This window comes from Schistocerca nitens, chromosome 2 (assembly GCF_023898315.1).
Source record: "Schistocerca nitens isolate TAMUIC-IGC-003100 chromosome 2, iqSchNite1.1, whole genome shotgun sequence".
Taxonomy (NCBI): domain Eukaryota; kingdom Metazoa; phylum Arthropoda; class Insecta; order Orthoptera; family Acrididae; genus Schistocerca; species Schistocerca nitens.
This window is the reverse complement of record NC_064615.1, coordinates 3,709,900-3,729,727: the sequence shown is the minus strand read 5'-3', so window position 1 is coordinate 3,729,727 and position 19,828 is coordinate 3,709,900. Positions and strand designations below refer to the sequence as shown.

General features: G+C 37.2%; 1 protein-coding gene across 3 annotated transcripts in view; it reads right to left on the bottom strand.

Moving 5' to 3' along the window:
• The window catches only part of LOC126235665 (ATP-binding cassette sub-family C member 4-like), a 359,166-nt gene that overhangs the window by 133,062 nt on the left and 206,276 nt on the right, over nucleotides 1-19,828 (bottom strand). For all 3 annotated transcript variants that reach the window (XM_049944386.1, XM_049944385.1, XM_049944387.1), the window contains 3 exons: nucleotides 19,180-19,336; nucleotides 5,729-5,867; nucleotides 5,526-5,636 (listed from right to left, as the gene is read on the bottom strand). In XM_049944386.1, the coding sequence (XP_049800343.1) occupies nucleotides 5,526-5,636; nucleotides 5,729-5,867; nucleotides 19,180-19,336 (407 nt within the window). The remainder of the gene's footprint in view (nucleotides 1-5,525; nucleotides 5,637-5,728; nucleotides 5,868-19,179; nucleotides 19,337-19,828) is intronic.

The window sequence follows — 19,828 nt, the reverse complement described above, 5'->3', positions numbered from 1 at the left end:
CTAAGCAAAGAAGGGAAAGCAGAAAGGTGGAAGGAGTATATAGAGGGTCTACACAAGGGCAATGTACAAGGACAATATTATTGAAATGGAAGAGGATGTAGATGAAGATGAGATGGGAGATACAATACTGCATGAAGAATTTGACAGCAGTGAAAGACCTAAGTCGAAACAAGGCCCCGGGAGTAGACAACATTCCATTAGAACTACTGACAGCCTTGGGAGAGACAGTCCTGACAAAACGCTACCATCTGGTGAGCAAGATGTATGAGGCAGGTGAAATACTCTCAGACTAAAACAAGAATACAATAATTCCAATCCCAAAGAAAACAGGTCTTTACAGGTTTGAAAATTACTGAACTATCAGTTCAATAAGTCACGGTTGCAAAATACTAACATGAATTCTTTACAGATGAATGGAAAAACTGGTAGAAGCTGGCCTTGGGGAAGATCAGTTTGGATTCTGTAGAAATGTTGGAACACATGAGGCAATACTGACATTATGGCTTATCTTAAAAGATAGATTAAGGAAAGGTAAACCTACATTTTTAGCATTTGGAGACTTAGAGAAAGCTTTTGACAATGTTGACTGGAATAATCTCTTTCAAATTCTGAAGGTGGCAGGGGTCAAATACAGGGAGGGAAGGGCTATTTACAATTTGTACAGAAAGTAGATGGCAGTTATAAAGAGTCGAGGGGCATGAAAGGTAAGCAGTGGTTGGGAAGGGACCAAGACAGGGATGTAGCCTATCCCTGATGTTATTCAATCTATATATTGAGCAAGTAGTAAAGAAAACGAAAGAAAAATTTGGAGTAGGAATTAAAATCCATGGACAAGAAATGAAAACTGCCGATGACATTGTAATTCTGTCAGAGACAATAAAGGACCTGGAGGAGCAGTTGAACGAAATGGACAGTGTCTTGAAAGAAGGATATAAGATGAACACCAACAAGAGCAAAATGAGGATGATGGAAAGTAGTCAAATTAGCTCAGGTGATGCTGAGGGAATTAGATTAGGAAATGAGACACTTAAAGTAGTAGATGAGTTTTACTATTTGGGGAGCAAAATAACTGATGATGGCTGAAGTAGAGAGGATATAAAATGTAGACTGGCAATGGCAAGGAAATCGTTTCTGAAGAAGAGAAGTTTGTTAACATCGAGTATAGATTTCAACGTCACGAAGTCTTTCCTGAAAGTATTTGTATGGAATGTAGCCATGTATGGAAGTGAAATGTGGACGATAAATAGTTTGGACAGGAAGAGAATAGAAGCTTTCGAAATGTGGTGCTACAGAAGAATGCTGAAGATTAGATGGATAGATTACGTAACTAATGAGGAGGTACTGAATAGAATTGTGGAGAAGAGGAATTTGTGGCATAACTTGACAAGAAGAAGGGATAGGTTGGTAGGACATGTTTTGAGGCATCAAGGGATCACCAATTTAGTATTAGAGGGCAGGGTGGATGGTAAAAATCGTATAGGGAGAGCAAGAGATGAATACACCAAGCAGATTCAGAAGGATGTAGGCTGCAGTAGGTACTGGGAGATGAAGAAGCCAGCACAGGATACAGTAGCATGGAGAGCTGCATCAAACCAGTCTCTGGACTAAAGAACCACAACAAAAATAACAAGGGTAAGACATTGTTGTGGGGTTCTTTTGTTCAGACAAGATGAGTGACAAAAATCTAGTGTGTGAGAGATTATTCGTTTCTTGGTTAACATTGTCCTGATCTGGGAAATTCAAGGTAAAATTTTGGTAGAGTAAAATAACCACTCATATTAAATAGTTGACTGGATGATGGAAATTCTTTACGTAGAGGTTATTTGCAAAAATTTCTAACTTCTTATTGGCACAAAACTGAAAAATAATTATTGACAATATAATGTAAATGGAAAGATAAAAAATCTACTCACCAAGTGGTGGCACGGGAACACGCACACAAAAGAGTTTAACTTGTACAAGCTTTTGGAGTCAGAGGCTACTTCTTCTGGCAGAAGTGTTGAAGGGGAAGGAAGAGGGGTGAAGGAAAAGGACAGGAGAGGTTTGGGGAAGGGGCACATATCAGAAAAGTCGCCGAGAAGCCCAGGTCACAGGAGACTTACTGGATACGATGAGAAAGAAAGACTGATTGTTGGGGATTGCACCAGATGAGATTTGAAAGATTTTCAAATCTCGTCCGGTGCAGTCCACAACTTCTTTCTTTACTTCCCACAAGCTCTATCAGAAGTATTATCTATCTCGGGTCCTTGTTTACAAGAATTTTTATATATTCTGTACAGCCTGAGCATCTCCTCCCTAGTGAGAGCTAGCTCATCTGTATACCATTTTAGCTGTTTGTTTTTCTGTTTATGCTTAGGTCTACTTTTGATTAATGGTGAGCAGCAGTACCATAACTCTGTGAGTATTTTCAGGAGGTTGTTAAATACCATTTCACCAGCACCCTACCCAGGTTGTGTGTTGTATACAAATTCCCAGTTAACATCAGATAACGTGTCAATAAATAAATTAATATATTCATCTTTCTGCCCTCTTATCCATGTGGCACTAGAATTGATTCTGACCAATGTGTTTGATTTAGGCAACTGATCACAGCAGAATGTTAAAATCAATGGTTCATGATCAGCTAGGGCTCCACTGGAAAGTCTGACATCATACATATCTCTAGAAAAATTTACAACAATATTATCTAAGCACGCATTATCCCGTGTTGGTGTGTAATTTGTACATTGTAAATTTAATGATCTTAAAATATTAAAAATGTTCTAGTAACATGTTCATCACTGTTGGCCATTTCAATGTTGAAATCACCACAGATAATTAGTTTTATTTTAAATTTTAGTATTTTCCTCGTAAGCAACTCAAATCTTTCGAAAAATGTATTTGCATCTCCACCCGGTGATCTATATAAGCTAACAATTAAAGTTTTCTCTGCATTTAGTCTTACACAGCTAAATTCTGCATCTAGTTCTGCACAGTAAGAGCTAACATCTGTTTTGGTAAACATTATTGTATCTTTAACAGATATTAGAACACCTCCATTCTTTCTTTCACTTCTACACATAATGTCTCCAACAGCATACCCTTGAGGAACAAAATATTGTACTTGATCTTCTGTCAGCCAGTGTTCTGAGACTCAAACAACAACAACATTTTCAATACTGCAAAAATTTTCTAATTGTAATACTTTGTTCCTAATGCAGCGAATGTTTGTTTGCATCACAGTAACAGATTTATGTTTATTGTTTATTGTCTGTGAACACTCTCTCATTCAAATGTTGCTTTTAGCACCTAATTCAAATACAGGAGGGTTATTAGCCACCGATTCACTGACTTTTATACTAAAAAATTACGTACATTCCAGGTATTACTCAAACTGATACTTTCGTAGATTGTTTTATTCCGTGTTAGTCTTTCTTTAATTATTTTGCTGACACATTCCCACACAACTTTTTCCATTCAAATTTTAGCTGGTGCCCATGTCTGGTGTGAAGGTTACGCTGCAGTTTACTTATTTCGACCACAGCACAATTTGTGTATTCAGAGCACAGTTTCTTTATTATAATATTTGTTCTTTGGATTTCTTTATTAATGCACAAACTATAAATTAGATTGTGCGTATGAGGCACTGCAGCAACAACTGTATTCCTTGATTTATTTTTTTCTAGTAAGTTCTGAAGCACTTTTATGGAAACATCTGCTTCATTTTTCACAACATCATTTGATCCCATTATCCATATGACAAAGTCATTTTCTTGTGTGGATTTTGTTTGAATGCAAGTGTCTAAAATGTGTTTAGTTCCCACTCCAGGTATGACAACACTGGTCACTGCTATGTCTCGATTTATTTCTCGAAACATACTAGATATATTTGTGCCATGGTTGTCTGTTAGAAAAAGCACACTGTCTTTTTACCTGATGTTCCCCGTTTATCATCATTTTTCTCAGAATGATTATTCGTTTTCAGCGCATTGCCTTTTGCAAGGTCTGGATCATTTACACTGTCTTTAACACCGTCACTGGACTGCAGAACGCTGCATTTGTTTTTATCCGTAAATGTAACAGCCATTGCGAAGTTCGTTGTTATTTTTCCAGCTAAAGTCGTACCTTTGTGTCTCACTTCTCTCCATTCAGACGATTTGTACCTTTCATCAGTTACCACTTCACTTGATTTGTTCTTCAATTGTAGTTCCTGATTTTCATCCTTGAGTGTGGTGACTTCACTTCTTAAAGTGTTGACTAAGAATTGTAGACGCAAAACTCATTCTCTTAAATTTGTTGTTTCAACATTACAATTCTCGCAAACTGAACAAGAATATTAACTCCATCCCAAACAATGGAAACTCCAAGTAGGAATATCAACAATGTAGGAAAAGACAGATTGCTACTTACCATAAACAAGACATGTCAAGTTGCAAGTTGCAGACAGGCACAATTAAAAGACAGTCACATACAGCTTTCAGTCACAGCCTTCATCAGTAAAACAGAGATGGACACACACACACACACACACACACACACACACACACACACAAGCAAGCAAGCACACCTCATGCACGCATGACCGCCAACTCCAGCTTTTCAGGTTCTGGCCTGAGATGTTGGAGTAGGCGTGTGTGCATGAGGTGTGCTTGCTTGCTTGTGTGTGTGTGTGTGTGTGTGTGTGTGTGTGTGTGTGTGTGTGTGTGTGTGTGTGTGTGTGTGTGTGTGGGTGTCTGTGTGCGTGTGCACACACTTGAGTCTCTCTTTAACTGACAAAGGCTATGGCCAAAAGCTTTGTATGAGTGTCTTTTAACTGTACCTGTCTGCAACTTGACGTACCTTCTTAACAGTAAATAGCAACCTGTCTTTTCCTCGATTGTCAACTACATCTCATTTTCTTCCAAACAGTTTGTGGATCACTGTATTTAGCAACATTTGAAAAAAATGACATATGGAATATGTAAAGACATAGAGCCAAAAATAAGGCTACCTAGCAGTTGTCTATGTCTTCATTGCTGTTATCTGACTCATCTCTCTCTGTGGACTCTGCAGTGTTATGACTCTGTGTGTGAATTCCTAAGGGACCAAACTGCTGACGTCATCGGTCCCTAGACTTACACACTACTTAAACTAACTTAACACTAAAGACAACACTCACACCCAAGGGAGGACTTGAACCTCCGGCGTGAGGGGCTGCATGATTAGTGACATGGCCCCTCTAACCGCGCGGCCACTCCGCGCGGCTGTTGTGACTCTTTACTGTTCATTGATGCTACAGATCATGAACTTGTAGTTTCTGGTAGTTCCTGCCTATTTGGAGCTTTCATTCTAAAATATGTGTTATCCAGCTAATTCGTGCTTGAACTTTATTCTTCTACTCTGGAACAATCTCAGGATAATTTCTAATAATGGTTGAGACTAATATTAGCTTAAGAACTTTTATACATTGTTCGTGTACTAATTGATTATTCATATCGTAGTAACACAAGTTATTCTTATCCAGTAAACAGTGTGAACAAAAGTGAGGGTTACAAGATGTTTAATACCTGAATTCTGGATATGGAAACTCTGGTTTCAGCAAGGAGTTGAACAGCTTGCGGATAAAATATGGCCATGCACAGTTGCAGTAGATTGAAGAACTGTGCCAATGAAAATACCTGCAAAGGCATGATTCATAACAGCTATTATTAGATTTACTAACTGTGTCAATAAATGTTACTAATAAACTATACTGGTAGTCACAACATACCCTGTCAGCTGTAATGGTGTTTCCTAAAAGTGCATATGCAACTACAGCAATATATAATGAACTTCTTTCAGTAAAAACCATGGAAGCCATGTATATACCTCTCAAGTAATTAGCTCCTCTCAGTTCCTTTACCTCCTTCCTGAAAAAAAGAGATAAAAATCTATATTATGTGTTTAGTTCAAAGAGCAATATAAGGAAATTTATTTGTATGTCTAACATTGGGAGACTGAATTGCCGAATGTTTAGTGTTTCTCAACAGCATATGTTCAAGATGGCAGTGATTGATGACAGTAAGTCACGTGTGAAGTGCAAAAAAGCAGTTAAAAGCATGGAAATAGTTATAATGTGAGGACTGTGGTGTCAAAAATCTTCCACAGTGATTATGTAGTCATTAGCAACAGTGAATCTTGTGCTGTGATGTGTTCAAAAGATTGAATCAAATTTCGTTGTAAAGCCTGTGAGAAGAGTTTAGGCACCAAACTTTTCAGAGAAAGAGGAACACAGGAACCTAAAGAGAGAGAGAGAGAGAAACAGAAAATTGTGCAAATTAAATACAGTTCTCAGTCCAAAAGAAAGATTAGAAAAAAACTTGTTGGAGTCATCAAAGTGGACAGAAACACTCAATGAAGAAACCAATGACAATAGCATTGACTTTGTGGAAATTAATTCTATGAAATATAAACCTGAAATTGGTGAGCAAAATGACACAAATTCACACAACTGAAGTTAAACAGGAAACAAATGAAGTGCTGTGCACAAGAGTTATCAAAAGAACAACTAGCTGATGATAACAGCTAATTGATTGTTACAAGTGATGTCCCCAAAAAACTCACTAATAGTCAACAACAAAATGCTACAGAAGGACACAGCTCACATGAACTTGTGAGTTGTGGCTGTTTTTGCAGGTGTTGACACATTGGTATTTGAAGTCGGTAAAGCAGAGAAATCTACAACAAGGTATTTACAACTTTAAAATAATCCACCAGAATGTACAGGGCTTGAGCAAGAAATATGAACAATTAGACATGTTTGTAAATGAAACTATGCCTGATGTGCTTGGTATTAGTGAACACTGGCTATCTGATGCCAAATTAGAACTTTTTAAACCTCTAAACATGGTACTAGCTAATAAGTTTTGCAGATCTACTATCAGAGGTGGGGGTGTGTCAATGTATGTAAAGAGCACATTTGATTTTAATTCTGTAAATGTAAGTAAATATTCATTAGAAGGAACAATTGAATTATGTGCAGCATGTATAAAGATACCAAATGATGAAATTTATGTTATATGTTTATATAGACCACCGGGTGGAAACTTCCAAGTTTTCTTAACAAAATTTTGTGACATGATAGAGAATGTTTTTATATCACACTTGAACAAGTTAATAATTACAGGAGATTTCAACATAAATGTATTAGCAGATAAGTTACGCACTAGACTATTCAAGAATACTCTGCTTGAATATAATGTAAGATACCTGATAAACACTGCAACCAGGGAGACTGAGACATGCCAGTCTGCAATAGATAACATAATCACTGGTATTCGTCTTTACGATCTTACATCTTATGTTATTATAAGTGCTATGTCAGACCACCGTGCAGTAGAACTAAGTGTGCACATAAAAAAGGTTCCTACACACAGTTGCTATAGATATATTAGGATGAATACAGACCAAAATATATCTCAGTTGAATAATATGCTAAGGAATGTGGATTGGAACAGTTTTCTAACGACACTTCATAGTTATGGCAAATTCTCAAGTGAACTATTCTACATTCTTAACCAAGCCTGTCCATTAATAAAAAAGAGAATTCAGTCACATGCTGTAACCCGAAACTGTATATCAAGTTCAGTCACTGAGGCTAGAGAAAAACTAAGATGGTATGAGTATGCTATGTTAAATGACTTGAGCAATAAAAAATTAAAAGAAGAGTTCAAAAAGTATCAGAAATACTATGTAGACCTCCTAATTTCAGAAAAACAGAAACATTTTGAAAGTGTCATTCAGAACTCAAATAATATCTTCAAAACATCATGGTCACAAGTAAATAGAGAAATTGGTAAATCTGGGAAACATACAACTGAAAATCACTTGATGATAAACGGCACAATAGAAACTGATCAGAATAAGATAGCAGATCTATTTAACAATTACTTTGATTCTGTTGGCTCCAGCATAAACAATCAGCTTAAAAATCATAAATACAAATTCAGAGGAATACCAATGTCAGGAAGTATATTTTTGATGCCAACAAGTAAAGAAGAAATAATTAAAATAGTGAGTAGCTTAAAGAATTCCCATGCAGCAGGATATGATGGTCTTAGTCTGGACACTCTTATGAAATGTATACATAAAATTGCATCACCTTTATCAACAGTTATCAATTCTCATATGGAAGATGGTCTATTTCCAGATGAGTTGAAAATTGCCCGAGTTGTGCCTATTTTTAAAAAAGGAAACAGGAATTTAGTAGAAAACTTTCAACCCATTTCTGTTCTTCCAATAATATCCAAAATCTTTGAGAAAGTAATATACATAAGAATTTGGAGCTTCCTGGTATGCAAAAAAGTGATTTCTAAGGGGCAGTATGGGTTTGTCAAGGGGTCATCCACCATTACAGCAGCATCCAACTTAATCGAAGGTGTCACTCAAGCAATAGATAATAAAGAACATGTATGTGGCATCTTTCTATACTTACAAAAAGCATTTGACTGTGTTTATACGACCATATTGCTGGACAAACTGTGGAACTATGGCATTCAAGGCACAGCCCATAATCTGATCAGGTCCTACTTGACAAATAGGAAGCAGTTTGTCTATTAGCACTACAGAGGGAGCATACAAATCAAACACCCCTGACATAAATTTTGGTATTCCACAGGGATCAATATTAGGACCACTTCTTTTTATTATCTATGTAAATGATATTCAGTCCATAACAAACCATGCAACAGCTATCTTATATGCAGATGATACCACGTTAATATGCAGCAATCCAAGCTATTCACAGCTCAAAGTGGAATCCAGTACTGCAGCAGGCTTAATTCTGCAGTATTTTAATGAAAACAAACTAAAATTAAACACAAATATATCTGTCTATATTGAATTTGATCTTGGGAGGCAAAAAACTCATGAAAACCAAATCTTAATGGGTGACGAATACATTAAAAAACAATACTCAACCAAATTTCTTGGCCTGACACTAGATGCAGAGTTAAACTGGTCTGATCATGTGAATGATATTTGCAAAAAGCTATGTACTACCGTATATGTCATAAGAAAACTGACACCTTTTTGTAACATCACCACTCTGAGGCAAATATATTTTGCACTATTTGAATCCCACCTAAGTTATGGGATAGGGGTATGGGGATCCAGCAGTAAAGGTAATATGAAAAGTGTACTTACCTTACAAAAGAAGGCACTAAGAATTATGGGAAAGAAATGTGCCAGGGAGTCCTGCAGAAATTTGTTTAAATAATTTAAAATACTAACTGTTCATAACCTGTATGTGCTGCAGATAATCATTATGGCAGTAAACAGTAACAAAACACTTAATAAAGAGATACACGATCACAACACTAGAGGTAGAGAGAGACCCCACATCATCTCTCATAGAAAGAACAACACTTTATGAGAAAAGCCCTCACTGTGCAGTCATAAAACTACTGAATTGCTTCCATCCTAATATCTACAAATTGCCCATTACAAAACTAAAAATGAAATTAAAATTATGGCTCCTAAACAATCCTGTATATTCAATAGATGAGTTTCTAGATTTAGTACACTTGTATGATGGAAGACCATCTATCTAAAAATATATGTAATCTCAGATCTTAGACTGTGTCACAAACTGTAAATATTTGAATGTCAGATATGAATACTGTGTTACAAACTGTAGATTCCTTAATCTCAGTATGGCAATAACAATTTTTTATGTATAGTCCATATATGTAACTCTGTTCTCTCAACTAAATTTAGAAAAAGTTGTGTAGATAAAAGTGCCAGCCAATAATATGTAACCCTAGTAAGTAAGACTCTGACTTATCCAGAAGACTGGAACAAAAAAACCTTTTTTTGTAATCAGTTGATGTTGGATCAAAATAAATAAATAAATAAAAGTGTTGCTGAGCCCAAGGGTGATGTCATAGGGCGCCATGCCGTTGCACCATTTCAAAGGAACGTTGAAGGCACCTTTGAGTCAAATTTCAAACTTCTGTGTTGAAATGGAAGACAATCAGGGGGTTTCAAAAAATTGATCCTTTAATTTTGTTGCCTAGTGTGTAGCTTCAGACTCTTTGAGGATGGTGCATTTATCTGTAATGGGGTACTGTCTGAGAAGAGGTATATAAATATTCAGTCAGATCTTGATAAGATTTCAAAGTAGTGCAAAGATGGGTCAATGGCTTTAAATGTTCAAAAATGTATAATTGTGCAGTTCACAAAAGGAAAGAAACAAAGTGGCTATGATTATAATACCAATGAGTCACAGTTGCAACCAGTTAACTCATTCAAGTAGCTGACTGTGAAACTTTGTACAGATGTGAAGTGAAATGGTCACGTAGGCTCAGTTGTGGGCAAAGCAGGAGCAGACGCCAGTTTACTGGTAGAATGCTGGGGAAATGCAATCATTCTATAAAGGAGAATGCTTACAAATCACTTGTGTGACCTCTCCTAGAATACTAACAAAGTATGTGCAACCCATACCGAGTAGGACTCATGGGGGACATTGATCTGTGGGAGAATGTCACCAAAATGAATCTGAACTGACAAACAGAATCTGAACTGGCAAACACTTGAAGACAGACATAAACTATCTCAAGAAAACCTACTTACAAAGTTTGAAGAACTACCTTTAAATGAATACACCACAACCCTCTACATATTGTTCCCATAGGGATCATGAGAACAAGATTAGATTAATTACAGTGGACACAGAGGCATTTAGACAATCATTCTTCCCACACTGCATACCTGAATGAAACCAGAAAAACCCCTAATAATTGGTAGAGGGATGTTTCCTTTGCCAAGCTCTTTACAGTGGTTGGTTTGTGGGGTATAGAAATAGATGTCAATCCAAATAAGGGACTATTTTGCAGATGAAGTGATGAAGTGGCCACATTAGATTATGTGAGATGGCTGTGTGGCTTGTGGATATACTTTATGTGCCTTTAATACAGTGATACCAGTTGCCTTCTTCAATATTGATACCAAAACTAAGAACAAGTTTTGTGTGATGACTGGGCCCTAACAGAATGCACCATATGTGTAAACATATTATTCTAAAATTAAATTTATGATAATTTAATAGTGGATACAATGCATTTCTTAAGCTTTAGAGAGGTAATAGTTATGGCAGAGAGACTTGAAAGTAATGTGGCAGGAACTTGATATGCTCACATAATTCAAACATTTAAATAGAAGTGTACAATCATACATACTTTCAACACTAGAGATACCAGCAAACACTGATAAGACACTGTATCAACTATGGAAACTCTTAAGATTCTCTTTGTTCTGCAGTACATGAATATGTGTGTGTGTGTGTGTGTGTGTGTGTGTGTGTGTGTGTGTGTGTTTGTGTGTGTGTATTTGTATATGTACTTTGGACATTATGGCCTTTACATTTATTCACAGATCTGCACATATAGATTCTGATGATTTATAAAATAATTTTCATTCAATGGTTGGATATCAACTTAGAAAAAAGAAACAAAAGAGTTCATTGTTATTTCTGAAATCTATGCAAATCTGTCTCCTACATGTCCTTAGAAAAAATGACATATTGTCAATGGAGAATAAGTGATTGCCTTAACTACCTTCTTTAATTTTCTTGCAACAACAAACTAAAAAACATTTCACACTGGAATTACCAGTTCCATCTAGTCAGTAGTCAAACACACACACACAGTGTTTGACTCCACCACAAGCAAAGAAAGGAAGCAGATCTGACAGAGAAAAGTTAACTAATTGCAAGAATATAATAGAGGGAAACATTCCACGTGGGAAAAATATATGTAAAAACAAAGATGATGTGACTTACCAAACGAAAGCGCTGGCAGGTCGATAGACACACAAACAAACACAAACATACACACAAAATTCTAGCTTTCGCAACCAACGGTTGCCTCGTCAGGAAAGAGGGAAGGAGAGGGAAAGACAAAAGGATGTGGGTTTTAAGGGAGAGGGTAAGGAGTCATTCCAATCCCGGGAGCGGAAAGACTTACCTTAGGGGGAAAAAAGGACGGGTATACAATCGCACACACACACATATCCATCCACACATATACAGACTCTGCTTGTGCCTGTATATGTGTGGATGGATATGTGTGTGTGTGTGTGTGTGTGTGTGTGCGCGAGTGTATACCCGTCCTTTTTTCCCCCTAAGGTAAGTCTTTCCGCTCCCGGGATTGGAATGACTCCTTACCCTCTCCCTTAAAACCCACATCCTTTCGTCTTTCCCTCTCCTTCCCACTTTCCTGACAAGGCAACCATTGGTTGCGAAAGCTTGAATTTTGTGTGTATGTTTGTGTTTGTTTGTGTGTCTGTCGACCTGCCAGCGCTTTCGTTTGGTAAGTCACATCATCTTTGTTTTTACATATAACTAACTGCAAGATTAGACTTGAGAAATAGAGCCAAATAAAATGAGAAACAGCAAAATTTTAGATTATACTGAGTAATTCTACAGGTAATGAGAACAGATAGTTCTTTGAAAATCCAACTCATTTGCTTATGTATGTCATGGTCCTTTTAATAAGGATGCATTCATATGACTTCCATGCCATAATAGCAATTACAGTAGAGCACTGATTATTCAAAACAATTTGAGTCTAGTGGTGTTTGGATAACTAACTTTTTTGGCTAACTAACTGTTTATGAAAGAAATGTGCCTCTATCATGGGAGCTATACAAAAAAAGAAACAGATACATGTATTAAACACAAAACCACAAATATATTTTATATGTACTGCAAGTATTGTGCATATCTTACATAATGTAGCCATCTGCTATTAAAGCAACCTTACAGTTTATGAAAAGAAGTTCAAAAGTGACTTTTGCTTCAGAGCTGAGACCTGCTTTTTTGCTGCTAATCTGGCAAACATCTTAAACATAACAACTGGACATCCTTCTTGTTTTTCAAACCACTTAATAACCATCTCAGGGCAGTGAAAAGTTTCGTTGCTGGACGATCCTTTAAAGTAAGCTTGTCGCAAATGTCTACATCGTCAATGACACTAGCAATGACTTCATCATCCGTCAGTAACTGATAATTAGTATTCCAGCCAGTCCCTGAATGTTTTCCTGGCCACAATCTTCAAATCCCGAAGATTCTTTAATCAGCCCTGCCGCTTGTGATACAAATTATCTGTTTATTGGATCTTCAGTTGCAGTGATAAGCTTGTCTGATCTGAGGAGCTTATTCCAACCTATTGCTGGGATAGTGGCACTCAGTGTAGCCCTAACTTTTGCTGTCAGGTATGCAGCTTCCTTCAAGTTAATTTCAGTGTGCACTTCCTGAATTGTTTTTTTCACTTCCTTGCCCACTGAGAACCAAACATAGCAACGCCTTTCTATGATACCCCCTGACCCATCTTGCCATTTTGTCCCTCCATCAAAAGGTTTGAGTGATGACTCGGAGCATTATCAACCAATAAGAAAACATTTCCAGTATTACCAGTAGCATGCCGGTGCTTTTTGACTTTATGGATAAATACAGTGTTACGCCACTCTGTAAAAATGTGATTACATCCACCTATAAGTTCTTCTCATTCTTGCAGGTGGCTGGCAATTTTTTAGCCACATAAAGCACCTCGGTTTCTTATACTTTCCTATGATCAGCAAGGATAGGCTAAGCATTGAAGTAACGTTTCTGTATACCGTGTCAGTGATGTGAGATTTGCTTTGCTTATGACAATGTGCTGACATTTCTTTCTTGGAAACTTTTGATTTTGTTGACGATTTCTTCCAATAAAAATCAGATTTGCCTGCTTTGTAGACACTGATTTGGTGATAGCCCTCTTTATCAGTCAGTTTATTAAATAACTCTCTAAAATTTTCAGCTGCTTCAGTATTAGCTGACAGTTTTCCAACTCGAATGTCCAGTTCCTAACCTAGCCTAGTGCATAAGCCAGCCAGAAGTTGTTTTAAAATCATTCATTTCAAGTGCTTTTTCAGAAATCAAAAGGCCAGTTACTGGTTGTTCTCGGCTACATACCTGCATGAACCGTATGTAAACTGCGGTGTTTTAATCCTGGTTTTCTGCAATTTTCAATGTTTTTGTGTGTAAGGTTCCTTCTTCACTATCAAGTTGACTTGAAAATTTTGTAATGGCATCACTGTTCTTTCTAATATCAAATTTTGTGACATGTATAAGGCCATATTCCCTAGATAAACTTGATTCACTATTACTGTCCTTCAACTGGTCTGTTATTTTCAGTTTATCAGAAATACTGAGAACAACATATTTACATTTATTGGCCATTGTGAATGGTAGAACAAATATAGCAGGATGTTACAAGCAAAAGCTCACACACCACTGACAAGTGAGGATTAGAAGCTCAAGGTCAAGCAGATGATTGTTGCAGAGAGAGGAAAAGAGCTACAATGTCAAACAACTAGCAGCTGCTAGGAGAAGTGTGTGGCATGCACTTTAAATTTGATGACTGGAACCCTGTCAGGTATCAATGTTTTGGCTGATCAATATCTGGATAACTGATGCTCAATTTTACTTGTATCACTCATGCTTCAATGAAGGGCACGATTAAAACAAGTGTTACCTGCGGAATTTTGTTCATCTGTATTGCTCTCATTTGATGAATAGCTCAGGGCTGGTTATGCTTATATAAAAGATGAAGCAGTGTCTCCACAGGAGCCTGCAATGGAACATCAGTTAATGATGACCTGAATTATCTAAGTACTTTGTACATTAGTATGTTATATTGGAGTTTATAGTCACATTGCCTAACAATGGTTTTCATTATTTCTCATTTCCTTCTAATGTTATTTTTACAGACCTTGTTAAAGACAAAATTATTATGGTCAATGTAATTTTATGTTGCATTGTTTGTTATTTACTGAAGTTACAATTCCTTGGTTTCATAGTATTAATACAAACAGTTTCAAATTCAGTACTGCTTAACTGCTAAATTCCCACTGGTCAATAAAGCAGTGTCATAACAACCCTTTTCAATTTTTATTCAACAACAGGGGGGAAATGTTTCTTTTTATACCTGACATTATGAAAAGAACAGTATAATAAATTATTATTTGCTAGAGCTCATATTAAGTGAATGCATACAACCATCATGAAGACTTAAAAGGACACATCATAAGCAGAATACAATGAAGTACAAATCCAAGTGATAAAAAGTTTCAATAATCATAAATAAAAAATGTAAGAATCTGGAACTTTTAGAATCCATCATCACTTTTTTTTCCAAAGGAAAGGGTAATAAAGGGGGGAAAGATAGCTAGACTTTTTAAGTGACTATACGGGAAAGACTTACCTGTAACACACTTTGTAATGGATCACAGAGTATAAAAAAGATACGCCATCTATAACCCTTGAAGAAAGAAACACTTAAAGATACTAGGACACAGAAATTACCTACAGAACATGTAAAAAATAACTGAATGTCTGAGCAGTTTTCAGTAGTGCAAAATATCTTTAAAAATCCCAGAGCCTCTCCTTAGAGTCTGTCTCTCTCCCTCCTCACCACTACCACTCTCTGCACCCCTACCTTTGACACTATGTGATCAAAAATATCTGGACACCCCCAGAACCATACGTTTTTCATATTAGGTGGATTGTGCTGCCACCTACTGCCAGATGTTCCATATCAGCGACCTCAGTAAACATCGTGAGAGAGCAGAATGGGGTGCTCTACGGAACTCGAGGATTTCGAACGTGATCAGGTGATTGGGTGTCACTTGTGTCATACATCTGTAGAAGAGATTTACACACTCCTAAACATCCCTAGGTCCACTGTTTCCAATGTAATAGTGAAGTGGAAACATGAAGGGACACATACAGCACAAAAGCGTACAGGCCGACCTCGTCTGTTGACTGACAGACCGCCGACAGTTGAAGAGGGTCGTAATGTGTAATAGGCAGACATCTAGCCAGACCATCACACAGGAATTCCAAACTGGATCCACTGCAAGCACTATGACAAATAGGCGGGAGGGGAGAAAACTTAGATTTCAGGGTTGAGCGGCTACTCGTAAGCCACACTTCACGCCAGTAAAAGCCAAACGACACCTCGCTTGGTGTAAGGAGCATAAACATTGGTCGATTGAACAGAGGAAAAACGTTGCGTGGAGTGACAAATCACGGTACACAGTGTAGCGATTCGATGGCAGGGTGTGGGTATGGCGACAGCCCAGTGAACGTCATCTGCCAGCGCGTGTAATGCCAACAGTAAAATTTGGATGTGGTGGTGGAATGGTGTGGTTGTGTTTTTCATGGAGGAGGCTCACACCCCTTGTTGTTTTGCATGGCACTATCACATCACAGGCCTACATTGATGTTTTAAACACCTTCTTACTTCCCACTGTTGAAGAGCAATTCGGGGATGGTAATTGCATCTTTCATCACGATCAAGCACTTGTTCATAATGCACGGCCTGTGGTGGAATGGTTACATGACAATAACATCTCTGTAATCAACTGGCCTGTACAGTCCTGACCTGAATCCTATATAACACTTTTGGGATGTTTTGGGACGCCGACTTCGTGCCAGGCCTCACCGACCGGCATCGATACCTGGGCTACCACTCCCCAAGAAACCTTCCAGCACCTGATTGAACGTATGCCTGCAAGAGCGAAAACTGTCATCAAGGCTAAGGGTGGGCCAACACCATATTGAATTCCAGCATTACCCATAGAGGGCGCCACAAATTATAAGTCATTTTCAGCTAGGTGTCTCGATACTTTTGATCACATAGTGTACACGCTTCGTAAAAACCATAAACCCAACCACCCAGGATGCCCCTTTGTGGCCAGTTAGTGTGTGCCCTCTGGGAGGATCTCTGCTCTTGTATGCCAACAACTACACAGCTTATTATCCACAACCTAACCTCCTATATAAAAGATACCAACCATTTCCTCCACCGACTCTCCACAATTCCTGTTTCTCTATCACGTGGTGCCTTGCTCATCGTTATTGATGACACCCCCCTCTATACTAACATCCCTAATGCCCATGGCCTTACTGCTTATCTTGCTTTCATCTAATAAATACATTTACTTATAATTACAGTTTGTTATTTTAAACACTCTCATACTAATTTCTGCATCAACATGAATCTCAACCTTTTTTTAATATAGTTGTTCATAGCTATATTAATAAATGAAGTTGAGTGTCTTAATGATTACAGTTCTTTTCATTTTTTAAATCTCATCAGTTTATTAAATTGTTAATTATATCTTCGTAAAAACTTAACCAGCCACATGGGTTTATTTCAATTCCATGACCATACTAATTTCTGCATCAACATGAATCTCAACCCTTTTTTTAATATAGTTGTTCATTTCATTTTTTAAATCTCATCAATTTATTAAATTGTTAATTATATCTTCGTAAAAACTTAACCAGCCACATGGGTTTATTTCAATTCCATGACCAGTTTTAGGCTACCGCATCCACCATTAGAAGGCTAATGTCTCCAACTGTATTAACTTTATCATCTTCAGCATATCATCTGCTTCTGCACTGCTCAAGAATATTTGAATATTCAGTGTGTGTCTGCAGCATGTTTTCACTATTGAAACAATTATAAAGTGATTCTAAATATTCAAATATTATTGTGCAGTGCAGGAGCAGATGACATCATGCTGATGAAAACATTACTGTAATTATAAACAGTAGCCATTTAAGATGGGCATGATGAACAGAAACTCACTGTGACATTCGAGTCTGTGAGATCCGTGGCCTCCGAGTCTGTGAGATCCAGCATGGACAAAATAACATTACTTATATAGTAAAATTCCATGCAGTCATAAAACAAACAGGGTATTTGGCTTTAGATGCTTTTAATTTTAAAACTGTTCTAAAATGCTATTTTTGTGAGTTAGTAATCACAAAATTTCCTCTAGCAGGGCTCACACTATAGGTTCTGCCAAGGGGTCTATAGATTGTAAATATCATCATATGACAGGGTACTGTGCTATATGGGTGCAGGCAGTCTTCTTGTATTTGTTCTTTCATGCTGACAGGCTAACAAGTGACAATGCTGTTGCCAATGCATTAGATATTTCCTGTCACACTCCTCTCTTGCTTCTCTCATTTTCTCTACCTTTCCTCTCTCTTTGGTGTTTGGAGGTGGGAAATTTCCCTGCAATATATCCTACGTTCCCATAACCCTCCTGGCCTCAACCTTCATTAGTCATTGTCCTCTCTCATCCAGGCCCTTCTCTGTTCCCTTTGCAACACTACACAGCCCTCATTCCTCTCCATCGCACTCAGGCTTTTTACTTCTTTCCTTTCCTGATATCCCCCCCTGCTGACTGCACATAGCTCCCCTACCCTCTTTCCACCTCATCCTTGTGTGCTCCCCAACAGCTCGTCACAGTCTGCTATCTGCTACCCCTACCCTACTATCCCTCCTCCTCCCTGCCTCAGCCTCCTCCTTACCCCCACCCAGTCGCCACTCCCATCATGCACTGGAGCTGCTGGTTGCAGTGTGGCCTCCGCTGCCTGAGACTGCAGTCATGTGTGTGTGAGTTGTGTTTGCAAGAGTGTGTAGTGTGTGTGTCTGTCGTCTAATTTTGACAAAGGCCTTACTGGTCGAAAGCTGTATTTGTGACAGTCTTTTTGTTGTGCCTATCTGTGACTCAGCATCTCCGCTATATGGTGAGTAGCAACTTTCCTTTTCACAATATTGTTACATTCCATCCTGGATTTTCGATTGTTTGATTTTCTTCAACATTGTACTTTATTGTCCTTTTGGGGCTCATATTTTCTTTTTAGATTTTTTCCTTTTCTTTGATATCAAACATTTTATTCACCTGCCATACTAGTAAAAAACCTGCTTCTAACAGCGTTTAGTTTCTGCTATTGTTCTGAAGGAATTATTCGTAAACACTTACATCTTTCTCAGTGATAAATGCTTTACTTCACATGAACATCAAAAACTAATCTCAGTAATGCCTTCTTCTGCATTAAATATCCTATCAGAGTGAGGGAGTTGTAAGTAATATTTTTGCCAGAAAACTGCTTTTGTATTGTGACATGAATCTTTTTTGCACATCATAAGAAAACAAATAGTAATAAAACATTTTATTTGATGACAATTTTTCTCCCTGTATCTGATGATATGTTTACCAATAAAATTTAAGAAGCGTTTCTTTTGCTTAATAAAATCTTAATATGTCATTGGATATCACCAAAGAATATTTTCACAATATACTTCGTTCACAGTTACCTTTTCTATGTCATAATCTTACCTTCGTGCAATTTCAACCAGTTTCTCAAATGGTTTCTCCCAGGCATACATTTTGATCACTTGGATACCACTTATGATTTCACTCATTATCCGTACTCTGTTATCAGTTCTCATGGCAACTCTTAAACGAAACCTTGTTGTTAATTTGGTCATATATGCTGAAAAGGAAGGTCAATGTTACAAACATTGGAAATTTTATTTTATCATGAGAAATATTTGGGAAGCTCTGTTTAATGCTCTCAGACAAAAATGTGAAGTACATGGAACAAATTAAAAATTCATAAACATTTCTTCATACATAATACATTTTTAAAATATACAGTGAAAGAAAAAAATTTTGAGAAATAAAATTAAGAAGAAGTTAAGAAATAAAATTACAGTTTGAAGTTTTTATCAACATTATGAACAAATACATAAGAAAGCACAATATAGAGGAGAGTGGTTGCAGCAACAGAGCATAGCTGTAGAAAATTATGGTAATGAAAAATAAAAATAGAACAAAAATTTCTAATGAATGGTATAATTTCTAGCATGAAATATTAATGTGGTAAAATCCAGTATAACACAAACTGAATTTTCCAACAGCATTTGACAGAAGATGATGACAATATTAGATAAGGAATACTTTTCTGTTGGAAACTGATGATGGC